Raw genomic sequence first — 16156 nt, 5'->3', positions numbered from 1 at the left:
ACAGGACACTGACTAAACGGATATACAAAACCCTTTTCCTTTTACTAAAGGGGGAGGAAAATTTATCATCGCTTTGAACAAAACATCTGGGCTCAGATATGTCTAAAAACTTTAACATGACCAAAAAACCCCAATTTACAATTAATACAATACAAAACCCCTCCAAGTCACTTACAGTCAAAGATTATTCAAGAGGTTTGCGCAATCTAACACTGTCCACATGCAAGCAATCGCTTGAAATTATTTTTCACGCCTAGGGGTTTGCACCCGGGTTCAGAATTCTGGTACAGTATTAAGGATCATCACGGGCCCGGGGGTTTTAAAAAATCCTAATTTCCCCTTCATTTGCTTCTGGGTGATTTTGGGGGGAAGCCGGGAAAAAAAAACGGTTTGCTTGGCATTCACTGCATTATGTATCGCAAAGAAAACTATCCCATTTTGGGAAGATAAAAAAACTAAACATAAATCATTACAGAGACGTTTTTGGGATCATATTAATCTTGAGACACATCGCACCCCACAACCGATCTCTCGGGGCCCCCTTTGTCCTCCTCACTTAGTTTGGGGGGGCTAGGTGGGGTCTTTGGGGCGGGGGGGTTTTTTCGGGGTCCTTGGTCCTGGGCTGGGGGGGTGCTCAGGGGGGTGCCTGGGGGTCGGGCCCCGGGGACTGTTGCCCCCGCGGGGGGGGTCGGGGGGCCCGGGGGGGGGTCCTGCGGCGGCCGCGTGGGGTGCTCTTGGGGGTTTTCCGGGGGCGACGGGGGCTACTCCCTGGTGGCTGTCTGCTGCTGGTGGGGCTGGGCGCCGGCAGGGTTTTTTTGTTGCTGGCCGGGGGCTTCTGCTGGGGCGGGGCTCGGGGGGCCTCCTTCCCCCGGGTGGGGTTTTTCGGGGGTTGGGCCTTCTTGCCGTGGTTTCGCCGGGGGGGCTGGGTTCGCCCCTGTGCCGGGTTTTGTGTGTCTGTTGTGGCGGTTGGGGGTTCGGGGCCCCTTTGGAGTGCCCCGGGGGCGGGGTGTGGTTTCGCTCTGTTGGGGGGGGGTCCCGGGTGACGCTGGTGGGTGCAACGTCCCGGGGCTTGGGAGGGGAGGTTGCTCGGTTTTGGGGGGGGGGGGGGGACGACCGGGCCGGGCGTGGCCGTCCTCCTCTCGCGGCCTGTGGCTGGGGGGCCGGAGCGGGGTGGGTCGTGCTGTTTTTCGTGGCGGGGGTGGGGGGGTCGCGCGCTGCTTTCTTTTGCTGCTTGTCCCGGGCTTCTGGGGCTGGGGCGTTTTGCGCTCGGTCCTGGCGTGCCCCGGGGTGGGCTCTCGTCCTTTGCTTTCCTTGGGGCGTGTTTGCTTTCGGTGGGGGGGGGGTGGTTTCGTTGTTTTTTGGGTGGGGGAGTCCCCTGGGGGTTTGGTTGGTGCCGTGGGTTTTCGTCCTTGTGGGCCTTCCGGGGTTTTGTTTCTGTTGGGCTGCTCGGGCCCCCCCGCATCCGGCGGGGCGCCCCGGGGGGGGGGTTTCCCTGTTCCGGCTTCCCCTGTCTCCGGGGAGGCGGGCATGTTGACTTTTCTGGGGGGGAGCATGGGTGGGGGGTCCTGTGTGTGGGCGGGGGGTGTTGGCACTGCTTTTTTGCGGCCCTTTTTTCTCCGGGGGGGGGAGAATATTAAAATTTTTTTTTGTTTTTGTTTTTGTTTGTTTTTTTGTGTGGGGGGGGGGTTGTGGGGCGGGGGTGGGGGCTGGAGTGGGGCTGGGGATTGCGCTTACTTTTTGGGCTTTTTTCTCTTCAAGGGTCTTGGGCCGGTTGGGGGGGAGTCTTTTGGGGGCCGAGTCGGGTGGGGGGCCGCCGGGCCGGGGGTTTTTGGGATTGCCCGGCCCCACTGCGGGGGGGGGTCTGGGGGGCTCCTTGGGCCTGGGGTCCCTGGGCCCATTTTCCCTTGGGGGGGTCCCCGTGGGGGTTTGGTTCGTGGGGGTGCGCTTGGGGGCGGGCCGGGGACCCTGGGTGTCTGTCCCGCTGCCACGGCCCTGGGGGTCCGGGGGCCTCGGGGCCTCGGGGCTGGGGGGGGGGATACATTAACACCTATGGGTTTCTTACCCCCTCACGGTTTTTCACTCGTAAGTGGGGGGAAAGGGGGGGGAGGGGAGTAGGTAGATCCGGGCCTGGTGTCTTCGTCGCTTGTGTGGTGAGTATTGATTGTTTTTGTAGGGGAGGGATTACATCTCCGGGGGGGGGGGGGGGGTGGTGATAGAGGGGAAAAAGATCTTTGAAGGGGTTTGGGTCTGGGTCCCTGTCTTTGGGCCGGCCCGCCCCCTGGGGGGCTTTTTCCGTGGGGGGGGCTCGGTTGCGCGTTGGCGGCCGGGGTGGGATTGTCCCTTCCCCTTTTTCATTTATTTATTTTTTATTATTATTTTTTTTTTTTATCTTCCTTTTATATTTTTTTTTTTATTTATTTATTTATTTTTTTTTTTTATTATATTATTTTTTTTTATTTAATTAATTTTTTTTTTTTTTTTTTTTTTTTTATTTTTTATTTTTAATTTTTTATTTTATTTTTATTTTTTTTTTTTTTATTATTTTTTTTTTTTGGATGGACAGGGGGGGGGGTGGGAGTGGGCTCCGTGCCCGGGGTGGCGGTTGGGGTCCTGCTGCCCTTTCCCTGCCCCCCCGGGTATGGGGGTTTAAACTGGTGGGGCCCCCTTTCTTTGGGGGGGGGTCTCGGGGGAACGGGGTGCCTATTGGAGTACGGGGACCCTCCCTGGGAGTCACAGGGAACCCCATCCCTTTTTCTCCCCATCCCAAAATTCCCCCCCTTTCCCCCCTGCTCCATCCTCGGCCACACATGATTTTTGGGGGGGGTCTTACGGAGGGGCCCAAACCCTTTTGATGACTCCCCACCCCAATTTTATTTTTTATTTTAGACCTTCCATCTAATTTTATTTTCACAAACACTCATTAGGCATTTTTTGGGGGTGGGGGCAGGGCCACCGGGGGGGCTTATTTTTAATCCTCACCACGTCGGGCCCCCCCACCCCTCTCGCATCTAACCATTGAGGGGGTTTGGGGGTTGTCGAAGGGGGAGGTGTCTGCACCGTCTATCTCCTGGGGGGGGGGGTAGTTCCGACACCCCCCCTTGGGGACCCCATTTTAATTGCATCTGAGACAACACGCAACAACACCACATTCAGCGGCGCAGTGAGGGGTCGGGGGCTTCTCACACCCCCCGTTCTCCGGGTGCCGCCTGGAGTCTGGGCCTGGGGAAGAGCGGGGCCACCTGGTCCGTGTTTTGGGGGGCGTGAAGTCCTGGTTGAAGTTTTTTTTTTTTTTTTTTTTTTTTTTTTTTTTTCGGGGGGGGGGGGGGGGGGTTCTGGTTGGGTGGCCGGCCGGGGAGGGTGGGCCCCTCCCCCGGGGGGACTCTTTCGGGGGGGGTCCTCCGGTCGGGGTGGGGGCCGGCTTGAAGCAGGAAAGAGATGGGTTGGTTTGGGGGGTTCGCCGCCCCCCCTCCCCCCACATCCGGGTTTTAGGGTTTCCCCTTGGGTCACCGAAGTCCCGGGGCCGACCCCGGTGTCACCGGGGTTTTTGGTCCTTATTATTGGGTTGAGTGTTAGTGTGAATGTGTTCTGCTTGTTATTTTCTTTATTTTATTATTTTTATTATTTTTATTTTTTTTTTCTTTTTTTTTTTTTTTTTTTTTTTTTTTTTTTTTTTTTTTTTTTGTTACAGTGGGGCACTAGGGGGAAGGCATATTGGAGATGTTTTTTTTTTTTTTTTTTTTTCTTTCCCAGTTGGGGGCCAACCGCCCCCCCCAAAACACCAATCTCCCCTAAGTGCGGGGCCCATTCCCCCCCTCCTGCCTCCCTCCGCTGGCTTGCGTCGGGCTCACCGGGGCACTGTGGAGCTGGGGGGGGGGTGCCCGGGGGGCTGCTGGGTCATTCCTGGGGGCCTCCCCTGGCCCCGGCCCCGGGGCTTTGCGGGGGCTCCTGTCTGGGGGTGGGGTCCCTTGGGGGCCCCGATCCCCCGGGGCCTGGACGGATCCGCTTCGGGTGGGGGTGGGTTTTGTTTCCGGATTTTCGGGTCGGTGCTGGTGCCTTTTGCTACGATGCCGTTCCGGGGGGGTGTTTTTTTCCTAGCCGGTTTCTGGATCTTCGGGGGGGGGGTTCTCCGGGAGGTGGGGGGCGGGCTTGGGGCCGTTTTGGGGGTCCGGTTTTTCCCCCCCTCCCTCTTGCCTATTTTTTTTTAATTTTAATTTTTAATTAATTTATTTTTTTACCTATTTATTTGTTTTTTTTTTTTTTTTTTTTTTTTTTTTTTTTTTTTTTTTTCTCTTCCCCGGGGGGGGAGCGGTTCGGGCGGGTCGGTGTCTGGTCCCTGCGCATTGTGGGGGCCCCTTTTTTTTTTTTTTTTTTTTTTTTTTTTTTTTTTTTTTTCTTTGGGGGGTTTTTTGGGATGTCTGTTTTCTCGGGGGGGGAGGGGGGCCCCGCGGGGGGGGGTCCTGCTGGGGGCGCCCGCTGGTTGTGGGGGTCCGGGGGTCCCCGGGGGGAGTGTTGGGGGGCCGGGCGGGCGGGCTGGCCCTGGGTGGGTAATTTCGGGGTGGGTTTTCCTCCTGGGGGCATGGCGGGGGGCTCTGTTCCCAATGATCGCGGCGGGTGGGGCTGCGGGGCGGGTGTGGGCCTGGGGTGGCTATGACCGGCGCGTGGTGGGGGGCCGGGGCGGCGGAGCTGCTCTGGCCGCGTGTCGGGGCCTGGTGCGGGCTGCGGGGGGGGTGGCGGACGTGGCTGGGCTGCTTTGGCATCGTCCGGTGGGGGGGGCGGCGCGGTTCGCTCCGCTCTGGCTTTGTGCTGCACCTCGGGCTGCTGGGGGGGGTGGTTGCGCCGGCTGCGGTCTGCTCCTCTTGCGGTTTTGCGCCGGGCGGCTTTTCTGCTCTCGGGCTGATTCTGTGCGCGGTGTGCTTCGTTGCGCGCTGTTGGCATCGGTCTTGGTGGGGTGGGGCTGCGCTTTTGGCCGGGGGGGCGTTTTGGGGGGGGTCCCGCGGCGCTCGTGGCCGGGTCGCGGCGGATGCGCATGGCCCCCGGCCGGGGGCGGGGCCGTCTTAGTGTTTTCCGGGGTGGTGCGGTCGCGGTGGGTGTTGCGGCCGGTCGCCGGGGCTTGGTGCGGGGGGGCGGGGCGTGTTTCGGTGCTCTGTGGGGCTGGGGCGTTTCGGTCGGCGCCGTGGGGGGGCTGGTGTTCGGCGCCCGGCCCTACTTCGGGGTGGCCGGCTGCCGGCGGGGCCCGCGGACTCGTCCCCGCGGCTCCCCGGGGCGCCGGCATGGCGGTGGCTGGGGGGCTTCCTCATGGCTGTCTCTCCTCCTGCCTTGGTGGGGTCTGATTTCCGGGGCTGGCCCCGCCTTGGTGCCTTCGCTTCTGGGGTCCCCTTGGGCGCCTGGGGCTTTGGGTCTCCCGGCGCTGGACTCAGTGCTCTGGGGGGTGTGCCTCTCCGGCTCTCCACAACCACTATTGAGCATTTTTTTCTATGGTTAAAACTTTACATGCACAAGTTCACCCTCACAAACAACTACAGGTGCTAGGCTTCAGGTACTTAGAGATTCACTTCCAAACAGAAACCCCACATTCATATCTTCAGGTAACACAGAGTACATGTCAGACTTAATAATATTACTTAAGTGATAGTTTCAAGGTGTTTGCTTTATTGTATATCTCGTACCATGTTTTTTGGTTGTGCTGTTCTTTTTTCTTTTTTTTTTTTTTTTTCTCCATCTCATTACAGGTGTTGAAGCAGACTGAAAATGTTTTGTCATTGTCTCCTTCCTATCTCCTCTTTCTTTCATCTTTTGTCCTGTTTGTTTCTTTTTCTTTTTCCTTCTTCTTCTTCTGTTTTTCTGCTCTACTTACATTGCAGTGTCCATATGAACTGTAAAACTCCCTGCATAATTATAATAAAGCAATTTATATACATGAAACAAGTGGAGCGGTATGGCAATTGCGATACCGCTACACTTGTGAAAGTAAAATCTGTTGGGCTCCTTTTGGCATCAAGACAATTATTCTTATTGCCACCTTGCCAGACAGGACACTGTAAAAAAAAAAAAAAAAAAAATTCATTTATGTAAGTCAATATTCATCAAATAAGTTTTCATCTGTCATATTTTGTCCTATTAACACACTCCAAAATGATTTGTTGGTACAACAGATGAAACAGTGAATTCAATCATGGTAATTATTAAACACCAAGCTCTGCAATTTTATTAAGGATATAAAATTTAGTTATTTATTAAGAACAATAATTCAACTTTATTTTCAGCAGAAGCTAGGAAAACTTAGCTCAATTAATAAGCTACTAATGTATGTGTAGATAGCAGTAAAAGGGCAATTAAAAAATGGTTGGAAAACATAACCTTAAAATGATGAAATTATGACGTTCGGTAGGCTATGGATTTGATGCTTGAAAACCAAATTTCCTCTTGTAGAGTTTGGGATAAGTTTAAATTTGCTTGAGCACTAATTTAGAACAGTTCAGGAGTGTTCAAATGGTAAATGGCCTGTGCCTATAAAGGGCTTCTTCAAATCAAACAACTTGACCAAAGAGGTTTACCCCACATTTACTAATTCATGCACACACTCACACAATCACACTGATGGTGGCAAGCTACATTGTTGCCACAGCTGCCCTGGGGCTCGCTGACAGAAGCGAGGCTGCTGTACACTGGAGCCACCACTCCCTCCCCCCCTCAGCAATGAATCATTTAAATGGCAGAGGAAAATGTTATTAGTACCTGAGGACCCATTAGAAAAAATTCTCGATGAACGTTACTGTAACCAGTAGCTAGTGGGTTGGTTGAATAGTCTCCATGCTTCACTAAAGTATCTTTTTTAACCTTAATAAGGAGCATAAATGTGTAAGAAGGTGTGTAATTGATATATTTGTGATAATAATACTGGTTTATTTACATTCAGCTGAGGTCCTGTCACTCTCATTACTCCTGTATCTTTGTCTCTTCTTATCAATGTTCAGGTTTTCTACCTGCACTTCTTTCTATATAAACAGCCCTAATAATTAGATATATAATCTTACTTGCATACCTGACTGCCTGATTCTGCTTGCTTGCTTTTGCCTCATGGGCTCAACGTCATTGCCCTGCCCTCGTCATACTTCTTTGAGCTTTCTAATTTCTGTAACCCTACCTGTTTTTTGCACTCTGGCAACCAATTCTTGCCTTACCCTCAGAAACCTCTCTGGATTGAAACATTTGGCTCTGACCCGGTTTCTGTCCCAAAATCAACGAGTTCTGTTTTTTCCCTGGATTCCAAGAGGGACATCTTCTTCTAAGTGAGTTTCTGATTGTCCCTCTGCCCCTATTTGTTCTTATGAGCAGCATGCTTGCCCTAAAAGTTGTACAAGTCAGCAGTGACATGGCATTGAACGAAGAATTATGCATAGCTGGTACAGAACCAACATTCAGTCTCCTCTTCCCTAGACAGATTCGAAGAAGGTTAGTGGCTTTTTTTCCATTTGCTCAATTCACAATAAGATCCAACATGGCAAACAATTTGATCGTATTGCCACAGATATTCCTGTTACTGCTGCTGATTGAGTCCCTTTTCACTTTATTGATTTCAATGACTTTTTTAAATGTTATTGTTGTCTTGTTGATTAGTGGGTCCTTCATCTGGTTTGTAGAGCAATCTACTGATTATAGATTATATGAATAAACCTTTTGTTAAGCAAAGAAACTAATGCTGTTTTCAGGATTTTGATCAACAACTAGTAGCCTGAGACTTAAGTGTGCCACACTGTCTTTTGTATAAAACCTTTAATTCAATTTCAACTCAAAGCACATGTCATCTCAAGGCACTTAACAGTTCACCAGATTACACAGTCAAATGGATTCAAAGTTTTCTATCCAAGGAAAAACAGTTAATTGCATTGACTCATTGACTCTAATGCTATCCCTCACACTAAGCATGCTTGTAGCGACAGTGGAGAGGAAAAACTCTCTTTTAACAGGAAGAAACCTCCAGCAGAACCAGGCTCAGTGTGAGCAGCCATCTGCCGAGGCCGACTGGGGTTCAAGGAGACAGAAGCAGAGATACAAAAAGCATCTGTTAAAGGCGGCCCCATCCAGGAAACACACAGCCAGGCAGAAAAGCTCCGAGCCAACTCCCATGTCAGAGGATGAAGAGAGCACTTCCAGCCAGACAGTCAGAGAAACAGGACTACACTGGAAAACAGAGCGATCTCCAACATACAACCTACACATTCCAGGCGTAGATTTCACCTTTCCTGGTTCTCAGCTCTGTAACCACCTTGGAAGGTATAAGATCAATATCACTCACAGTCTATATTGGATTCCTGGTTTCAGTCTTTCCAGCAAAAAAATAGAGAGAAAGATGCAGAAAACCTTTCTTGTTTGTGTAAGAAGCTGGCCATACAATTTTTAAAAGTTTGGTTATTTTGTCCCTTGCCAACAGGTAATACATTGCGTTGTCTCCCCTGTGTGGTCTGGGTGGCCCATGGGATAGGAGATTTGTCCACCTGGAAATAAGGCTTTTACACAGAAACCATGAGAAAAGAGACCATAATTCACATCAAGAACTTAGCATATTTCTTGAGTTAAGCTTGCCTGTGTTGCACATATTGAAAGAAAAAAAATCTTACTATGTGAAGGAGAATAAGGTGAAATGGGACAAGGGAGGTAACTTTAAAGCCATAGTGTATGAGATTTACTCCTCTCTACTTTTATGCTATAACGGAGGTCTTCAACAAGGGGTCAATGACCCTAGGCATTCCACATCGGTACTGCATGGGGGTCACAAAAGTTTTGGTTGATTAGACTTGTTTTTTTATATTCCCCCTGCAATTTTTTTCCCACTAATTAAAATGTCTTTAAATAAACATTAACATGAACCAACACATTGTATTAAACAGGTAAATGGAAGCAGAGGATGTCTTTCAGTCACCAATGCACACATTCAGCGACACAAAGGAGCTCTTTCAAGCTGGGCACCATTTCATTCACAGCACCTGTCCCATCAATGAGGAATCAGAATCCCAAATACTTTATTAGTGCGAAATTACTTTTGTTACATTGTTACATATGTAATAGTGACTACAGGACCAACTTGATGTAACACAATTTCATACAATATTTGTAATTAGGGGTCCCCGCTCCATCTCGCCATCAGTTTGGGGGTTCCTTGGCCTGGAAAACGTTGAAGACCCCTATGCTATAGGAATTACAAACAACCAAGAAGGGTACTCTGGTGGCTTGCCATTAAGCACAAAATAACCTCTATGGAAAACATAGTTTCATTGAACGTGACTGTAAACATCCTTCACCAATTCAAGTCTACCTTTAAGAACTATACTTAATTGTATTAATTTTGTTGTCTTAATCTTGGCAATGATTACTGGCTTAATGGTTCATTCCATTCACCTGCCTAGCTCCGCCCAGTTTCTCTTTACTGTTTATCTTATCCACCTGCTCCTGTCTCTATTTCAGCTGCTTGCTCCCTGTCATCAGTGCCAGATAAGACGAGCCTTCAGTGAAAGCATACCATGTTTGTTGTTCTAATTGCCTGATCCTGACTAGTTTTGTCCTTTGGAACTCTGATCTTCTGGCCTGGACTCCTTCGTCTGCTTGCTTCTACTCATCAGCAAGTTCTGCAGCCTTCTTGGCTCCGGCTCCTGAAACCCACTCTTCTGCATTTGCCGCGTACTGTTGGAAGTGATCCAGCTGGATTCCACTCCTTCTTCTGGGCACAGACTAAACTTTATAACCAGGTTACTGACTCACACGCCATAATCGTGAATCAAATCCAAGGAGAGACCCTTGAGGTGTTTAAATTGCTTCTTTAACTGTTATCATGGACTGACTTTCTAAACAAGTGAGAGAGAAAGCTTAAAGAGCTTTCCTTTACATGTAAGAGCATGCAGGTTTAATGACTAATCATGGAGGGTGGCCCAAAAAAATACAGTCTGCCTAATATAGTCCATTTATTTAATCCGGTTCTGCACCCAATGAAAGGTGGCATGTTGCATTGCCATCTTTGATTATTGTGGCCATAAGGAAACATGTTTTTTTAGCCTTATGGATGAGGGAGTGGGGATTTTATGTTTGAGACCCAAATTTTTTCTTGAACACATTGAAATGAGGTCAACTAAGCTTTGACTAATATACAGCGATCTCAAATGTTTCAAAACAATTTTTAATACAAATCCAAGTCTTACAAACCATTCAACAAAATAAATAATTAAAAAAATTATCCAAAAAAAAAATATCTGGAAACGCTTTTCCCCTCTTTTGACAGACATTTTTGAAAAAGTTAAGTTGTCTCAAGTATTCAGCAAGTCAGACCTGCAGTAGAGAAGCTATGTTTTCTCAGATGCTCCACTCCTCCAGCCTCTTGCATCTCAAAGTTTCTTGTAAACTGAAAGAAATTCTGCAGAATCGTCCGGTTGTTTGGTAGTCTGGTTCATAGAATAGCCACCAGGTCTACTTTGTCTGGTCTGCAGATTCTGGTTTCTGTGGCCTGCATGGCCTTCATTCAGGGTGTCTCTTCGATGTTGTTGCCTCGGTATCAGCTGTGAAAAAAGGTTGAGACAAGCATGAAGCAGCTGCTTTCTCCCCAAGCACGGGTTGGGGCAGGATAGAATGTTCTTGAAAGAATGTGTTATGAAAGGAGCTTATAAAATGGGATTTGCAGAAATTGGAGGGCATAACCTGCAGTAATTCTGATTGTGTGCTTGTATTAAATTAGTTTTGCTACTAACAGCTTGGTTATTTCATTATAGCAGATAGCGGCCATAGCAGCTCAGGCTAAATATGAGGTTCGGATGTTGGTTCATTTATTAAGAGGTTGTTAACAGTCTTGGGATTCCAGCCTTCCCTTTATAAATAGGATCGTCCTATTTGTAGAAGGAATGCTCGGTGCTCTGTTAGGAGATTATTATAGTGAGATTTGTCAGTAGTTCGGATGGATTAAAAATGTGTGTTATTTGTGTCTTCATTTTCCATTAGGTTTTTACTGACTTTTTTTTACTCTCACAATAATATGAGACAAAGTGCGTTCCTCTTTCACTAAATACGGGATAGGTACTTTTATTTCTAAATACGGGACAATGCTATTTTTCAAGGGACGGTTGACAACCTATATTGTTTTAACATTCATAAATTAATGGCAAAGAGCCTTTATATGGTCAAGCTGCTCCTGCTATATGTTGTTGTCACATATAAGCTGCTCAGAGGGGTCTGTAGCAGCCCATCGATTAAGTAGGCCTCTGTCCTCCTAGCTGCCATCATTACTGTATGAACTCTGACTGGTTGTCATGGTTGCGGGGTGTGGGGGCGCAGCCTTTGGGAGGGCAAGGGCATGTAAAGCCACATAATCATGTTTATAAGAGGGCCAAATGAGGAGGTTATTGGTACAGGCCGTCTCACTAATCTGAGATAAAAAATTTTCTGCTCAAATAGTAAAAAGATGCTCTGGAGGTCTCATTGTTAATATTTCTTATTTTAAAATGTAGTATAATATGAGACCTTTAAAAGACTTGTCAAAAGGAAAAGAACATGTCTTCTGCTTTGTAATATATTGATTACAAATGTACCATTAGTTTTCTGCCATGGAAGAATGACAGAAACAATTGGATCTTTCAGCCAACAATTTACTTTTCCAACTGTCAAAATGTCATAAGTATAGTTTCACTGTGTGCTCCGATTAGTCCAAAAAGCCTGCAGCACACTTAGGGCCAGTCATAGGACTCTAATTAGAGCAGAGGGATTAGGTCATACTTTCAGTAAAGTCTTATTGTACAGTTAAAACCAAATATATGCTCAGTGTAGAAAAAACTACTGTAATTTAACATTTCTCACTGTCTGACAATAATTCAGTGTTTAAAGGACAAATAGGATTCACAAAGTTATTTCTCTTTGATAAATGGCTGAATAATGATACATATTTTTAAGAGACTATTTGCTTTTCATCATATGCAAACAATTACAAACAATTAATTTCTTTTTGGCAGATTTGCTCCTTAAATTGAACGATATTGGTGAAATATTCAGGATATCTTTTCAAAAGCTTCTCACAATAGTTTTCTGGAAATTTTTCCCAGTCTTCCTGACAGAAATAAAACAATTTCAAAACAAGAATTGGTTCATTGTTGGTAATCAAGAAAATGTACTCACAGATAAACCAGACTTGTGGACATCAACAGTCATATCTTGAGGATGCTAGGGTGAGTCACTGGTAAATTTAAAAACCCATTATTGACAAAACATTTAACTACCTAAGTAATGTATTGAGATTATGTTTCCCGGAGTTTGGGAACAAACTTCTTTTTGAAGACGGTTGGCATGTGATGTCACTGGTGAACCTCAAAGGATTTCTAAATCCAACCAGCAGGTTTGGAGTAATCTTTCTTTTACAGTTATTGTTGGTCCAGCGGAATGCACAGGGTGAGCTCAGTAAGAGCAGAGACAGGTAAAATGATCAAGAGGAGAAACCAGAGTTCGGAATCCAAGAGCCGGTCCACGGTCAGAGCCAGGTAATCCAAGATCCAGAGACCATCGAGAGAGAAATCCGAGAGTGGGGTCAGAGACACAGCCAGGTGATCAGAGAATCGGAGAAAATTCAGTGGAGAATCCAGGAGAGAGGTCAGGGCACAGAAAACAGGTCAGAGATCCAAAAAGTTAGGCTCAGAGAATCCAAAGGCAGAATCAGGTCAGAATCAGGCAGACAGACAGGTAACATGAATGTTGTAGTAAACTGATCAATGGCTCATACTAATCTGGCACTAGTGACTGGTCTAAGATCTGGTTATCCAGCCAGGTGAGCAGGTGGATCAGATGAACAGGACGAAGCTGACAGGTGTATTGAATGATTAAACCAGCACTAGTGCCAGGAATCATGACAAAGATGTACTCTGGTAGACTATTTTACATAGAGTTTATATAAACATTTTGTTTTTAGTGTATATTACATAATAAGGCTAAGGGTTTAAATCAAAGCTTTGAACCATGTAGAATTGTTGTGTTCACAGAGCTGATTTGGTTTGGAGTTTTTTGTTTCTGTTTTCTCCCCTTCATTTTCAGGGTGTGCCAGACAGGTGAGGCTCCCAGCTGTTACTCATCAGCCACAATCAAGCAGGCAGTATTTAGAGGAGTGGATTCCCTGAGCCAGACGACAGATGGTTACCTATTCCAGTGTTCTCCTCCTGCTGAAAGCTGGCTCCTGTTTCCTCCCTCAGCGGTGCTTTCCACTCCTCCCCAAGAGCTGACCTTCAAGATCCACAGAAGCCGAGCTCACCTGTCTGTCCACCCTCCAACGCCTTAAGAACCTGGTAACTCCAAGGTCTTCATTCCCCCCTCTCTGTGGACACTGTTGCTCCCCCTCAACCTGCTTCCTAGCCCAGAGAAGTAAGTCTGGCCTCACTGTTCATCTCTACATCAGCTGGAACTCATACTGATCACCTAACCTGTTTTGCAGTGAGACACCGCTCTGGATTTTCCTGTTTTCACTGCTTCCAGTCTGAACAATAAAACCCCTTCAAATAACCTCAGTTCTCCTGTCGTACGTACAGCGGCTGCGCCAGAGTCTTGATCTGAAATCATGTCAGAACCATCTGTCCAAACCGACTCTGCAGCTGCGTTACGTACGGCTTTATCCGAACAGGGGATTCTTCTCGGGCATCACGAAAATGCTATCACTAGCATGGCCCAACAACAGACTTCAATTCTGCAGACGCTTACTCAGCTCTCTCATCAGGTGCAACAATTGAGTGCCAAGTTTCCTGTTTCCTCATCCTCTGCTTCTGCTTCTCCTTCTCAGTCTCCCGCTCCGGTGGCTCAGCCCCCCCCTGCTGCTTTCCGTGACGCCGCCTCTCCACCTCCAGAACCCTTTTCGGGGGAACTGGGTAAGTGTAGAGGTTTTGTGTTACAGTGCTCCCTAGTGTTCAGGAGGTCCCCTCAGTCGTTCCCTGATGATGCTTCTAAGGTTTCCTATATCATTGGTTTACTACGTGACAAAGCTCTTAGATGGGCTGAAGCCATCATTGATGAAGAAAGGATCTATCAGTGCTCCTATCATGATTTCTTGGATTTGTTCAAACAGACATTCAGTCCTAAAATTAGTGAGGAAGAAGCAGCCAAGAAGCTTTGGACTCTCAGGCAGGGCAATAGATCTGCAGCTGAATTAGTGATAGAATTTCGGACACTTGCTGCCGATTCTGGCTGGAACACTCCTGCCCTTAAAGGAGCCTTCCTTCACGCCCTATGCGAAAGACTCAAAGATGAGCTTGCTAGCCGGGATGAACCAGACACTCTGGATGATCTGATTGCCTTAGCTATCCGCATCGACAATAGATTGCGGGAAAGAAATAGACTCAGGCCACAGTCCTCACAGTCAACCTTTCGTTCAGAGCTTCCTCCGCCACAACCTTCTGTTAATCCGTCTCCCCTTCCACCTCAGGAACCAATGCAAATTAGTCACGTTCGTCTCACCCCTGAGGAACGCCAGCGACGCATTAACTCAGGCAGCTGTTTGTACTGTGGATCCCCTGACCACTTCATTCCTCAATGCCCTGTGCGACCAAAAGCCAGAGCCCGCCAGTAATTCTGGGGGTACTGGCGGGCAAGCAGTTCTTTAAAGATAACCTCAGGTTTTCTCTCCCATCTACTGTTTGTGTCAATAATCAGACTTATCCAGTCCTCTCCCTTGTTGACTCTGGTTCAGAACAGAATTTAATTAGTCCTGAACTCATCAACCAGTACAAGATCCCTTTTGAGGATCTCCCTGCACCGGTTCCAGTATCTGCACTAGATGGTAGTGCGCTCCATTCAGTCACACAGCGAACCAAACCCATTACATTCATAACGTCAGGCAATCACCATGAACTCATATCTTTTTTTATCTTCCCTACAAGGAACTCTCCTATAGTTCTGGGCTTCCCTTGGCTCAAGGAGCACAACCCACACATTAACTGGTCTCAGTCACACATCGAGTCATGGGATCCTAAATGCCTCAATAGGTGTCTTCATTCAGCTCTTCCACCCAGTTCTCCACCCCCAGAACCCACTCCTCCGGATCTAGCCAATGTGCCTTCAGAATATCACGATCTGCAGCGGGTTTTCTGTAAAGAATTGGCTCTCTCTCTCCCTCCTCACAGACCATATGATTGTGCCATTAATCTTTTAACTGGGGCCCCTCTGCCTTCGAGCCGTTTATTTAACCTATCCAGACCAGAGAGAGAAGCAATGGAAAAATACATATCTGATTCTGTCAATGCTGGCATCATTCGACCGTCGTCTTCCCCTCTAGGAGCTGGTTTTTTCTTCGTACAGAAGAAAGATGGGACTCTCCGTCCATGTATTGATTATAGAGGGCTTAATCAAATCACCATCAAAAATAAATATTCCCTTCCTCTCATTTCCTCTGCATTCGAACCAGTCCGTCAAGCTACCATCTTCACAAAATTAGATCTTCGCAATGCGTACCATCTTGTACGAATTCGTCAAGGCGATGAGTGGAAAACGGCTTTCAAAACGCACATTGGTCACTATGAATACCTCGTTATGCCGTTTGGGCTTTGCAACGCCCCAGCTGTGTTTCAGTCCCTAGTCAATGACGTTGTAAGGGACTTCCTGAACATTTTTGTCTTTGTTTACATTGACGACATTCTGATCTTTTCTATGGATCCCAAGGAGCACCAGGAACACGTCCGAAAGGTCTTGCAAAGACTTTTGGAGAATCATCTGTATGTGAAAGCAGAGAAGTGTGAGTTTCACATGCCATCCATAACCTTTCTTGGTTTTGTTTTTGAGGGTGGACAGATGAAGACGGACACAGCCAAGCTCCAAGCTGTAGTGGACTGGCCGGTTCCTGAATCCAGGAAACAGCTCCAACGTTTTCTGGGCTTTGCCAATTTTTACAGGAGGTTTATCAGGAACTTCAGTCTGATTGCTGCTCCCCTGACAGCTCTCACCTCCATTAAGAGAACCTTCTCCTGGTCACCCGAGGCAGACAAGGCCTTCACTGACCTAAAACAGATGTTTACTCAGACTCCCATTCTCATCCACCCTGACCCCAGTTTATCTTGGAGGTGGATGCCTCTGATACAGGGGTTGGAGCTGTCCTCTCTCAGAGATCCCAACGTGACAAGAAGATGCACCCCTGTGCCTTCTTCTCCCGCCGGTTTAC

The 16156-nt window shown here is 47.7% G+C and overlaps 1 protein-coding gene across 1 annotated transcript; it reads right to left on the bottom strand.

Annotated features, from left to right (window-relative positions):
- Nucleotides 1–634: 634 nt before the first annotated feature.
- On the bottom strand, nucleotides 635–1462 carry LOC119779313 (basic proline-rich protein-like). Its single transcript, XM_038278913.1, has one exon. It carries the CDS (start codon nucleotides 1460–1462, stop codon nucleotides 635–637), a length of 828 nt encoding a protein of 275 aa, XP_038134841.1.
- Between the last annotated feature and the right edge of the window lie 14694 nt (nucleotides 1463–16156).

Source organism: Cyprinodon tularosa, unplaced genomic scaffold (assembly GCF_016077235.1).
Source record: "Cyprinodon tularosa strain WSP-4 unplaced genomic scaffold, ASM1607723v1 ctg145, whole genome shotgun sequence".
NCBI lineage: Eukaryota > Metazoa > Chordata > Actinopteri > Cyprinodontiformes > Cyprinodontidae > Cyprinodon > Cyprinodon tularosa.
The sequence above is the reverse complement of the archived record's forward strand: the minus strand, read 5'-3'. Positions and strand labels throughout refer to the sequence as shown.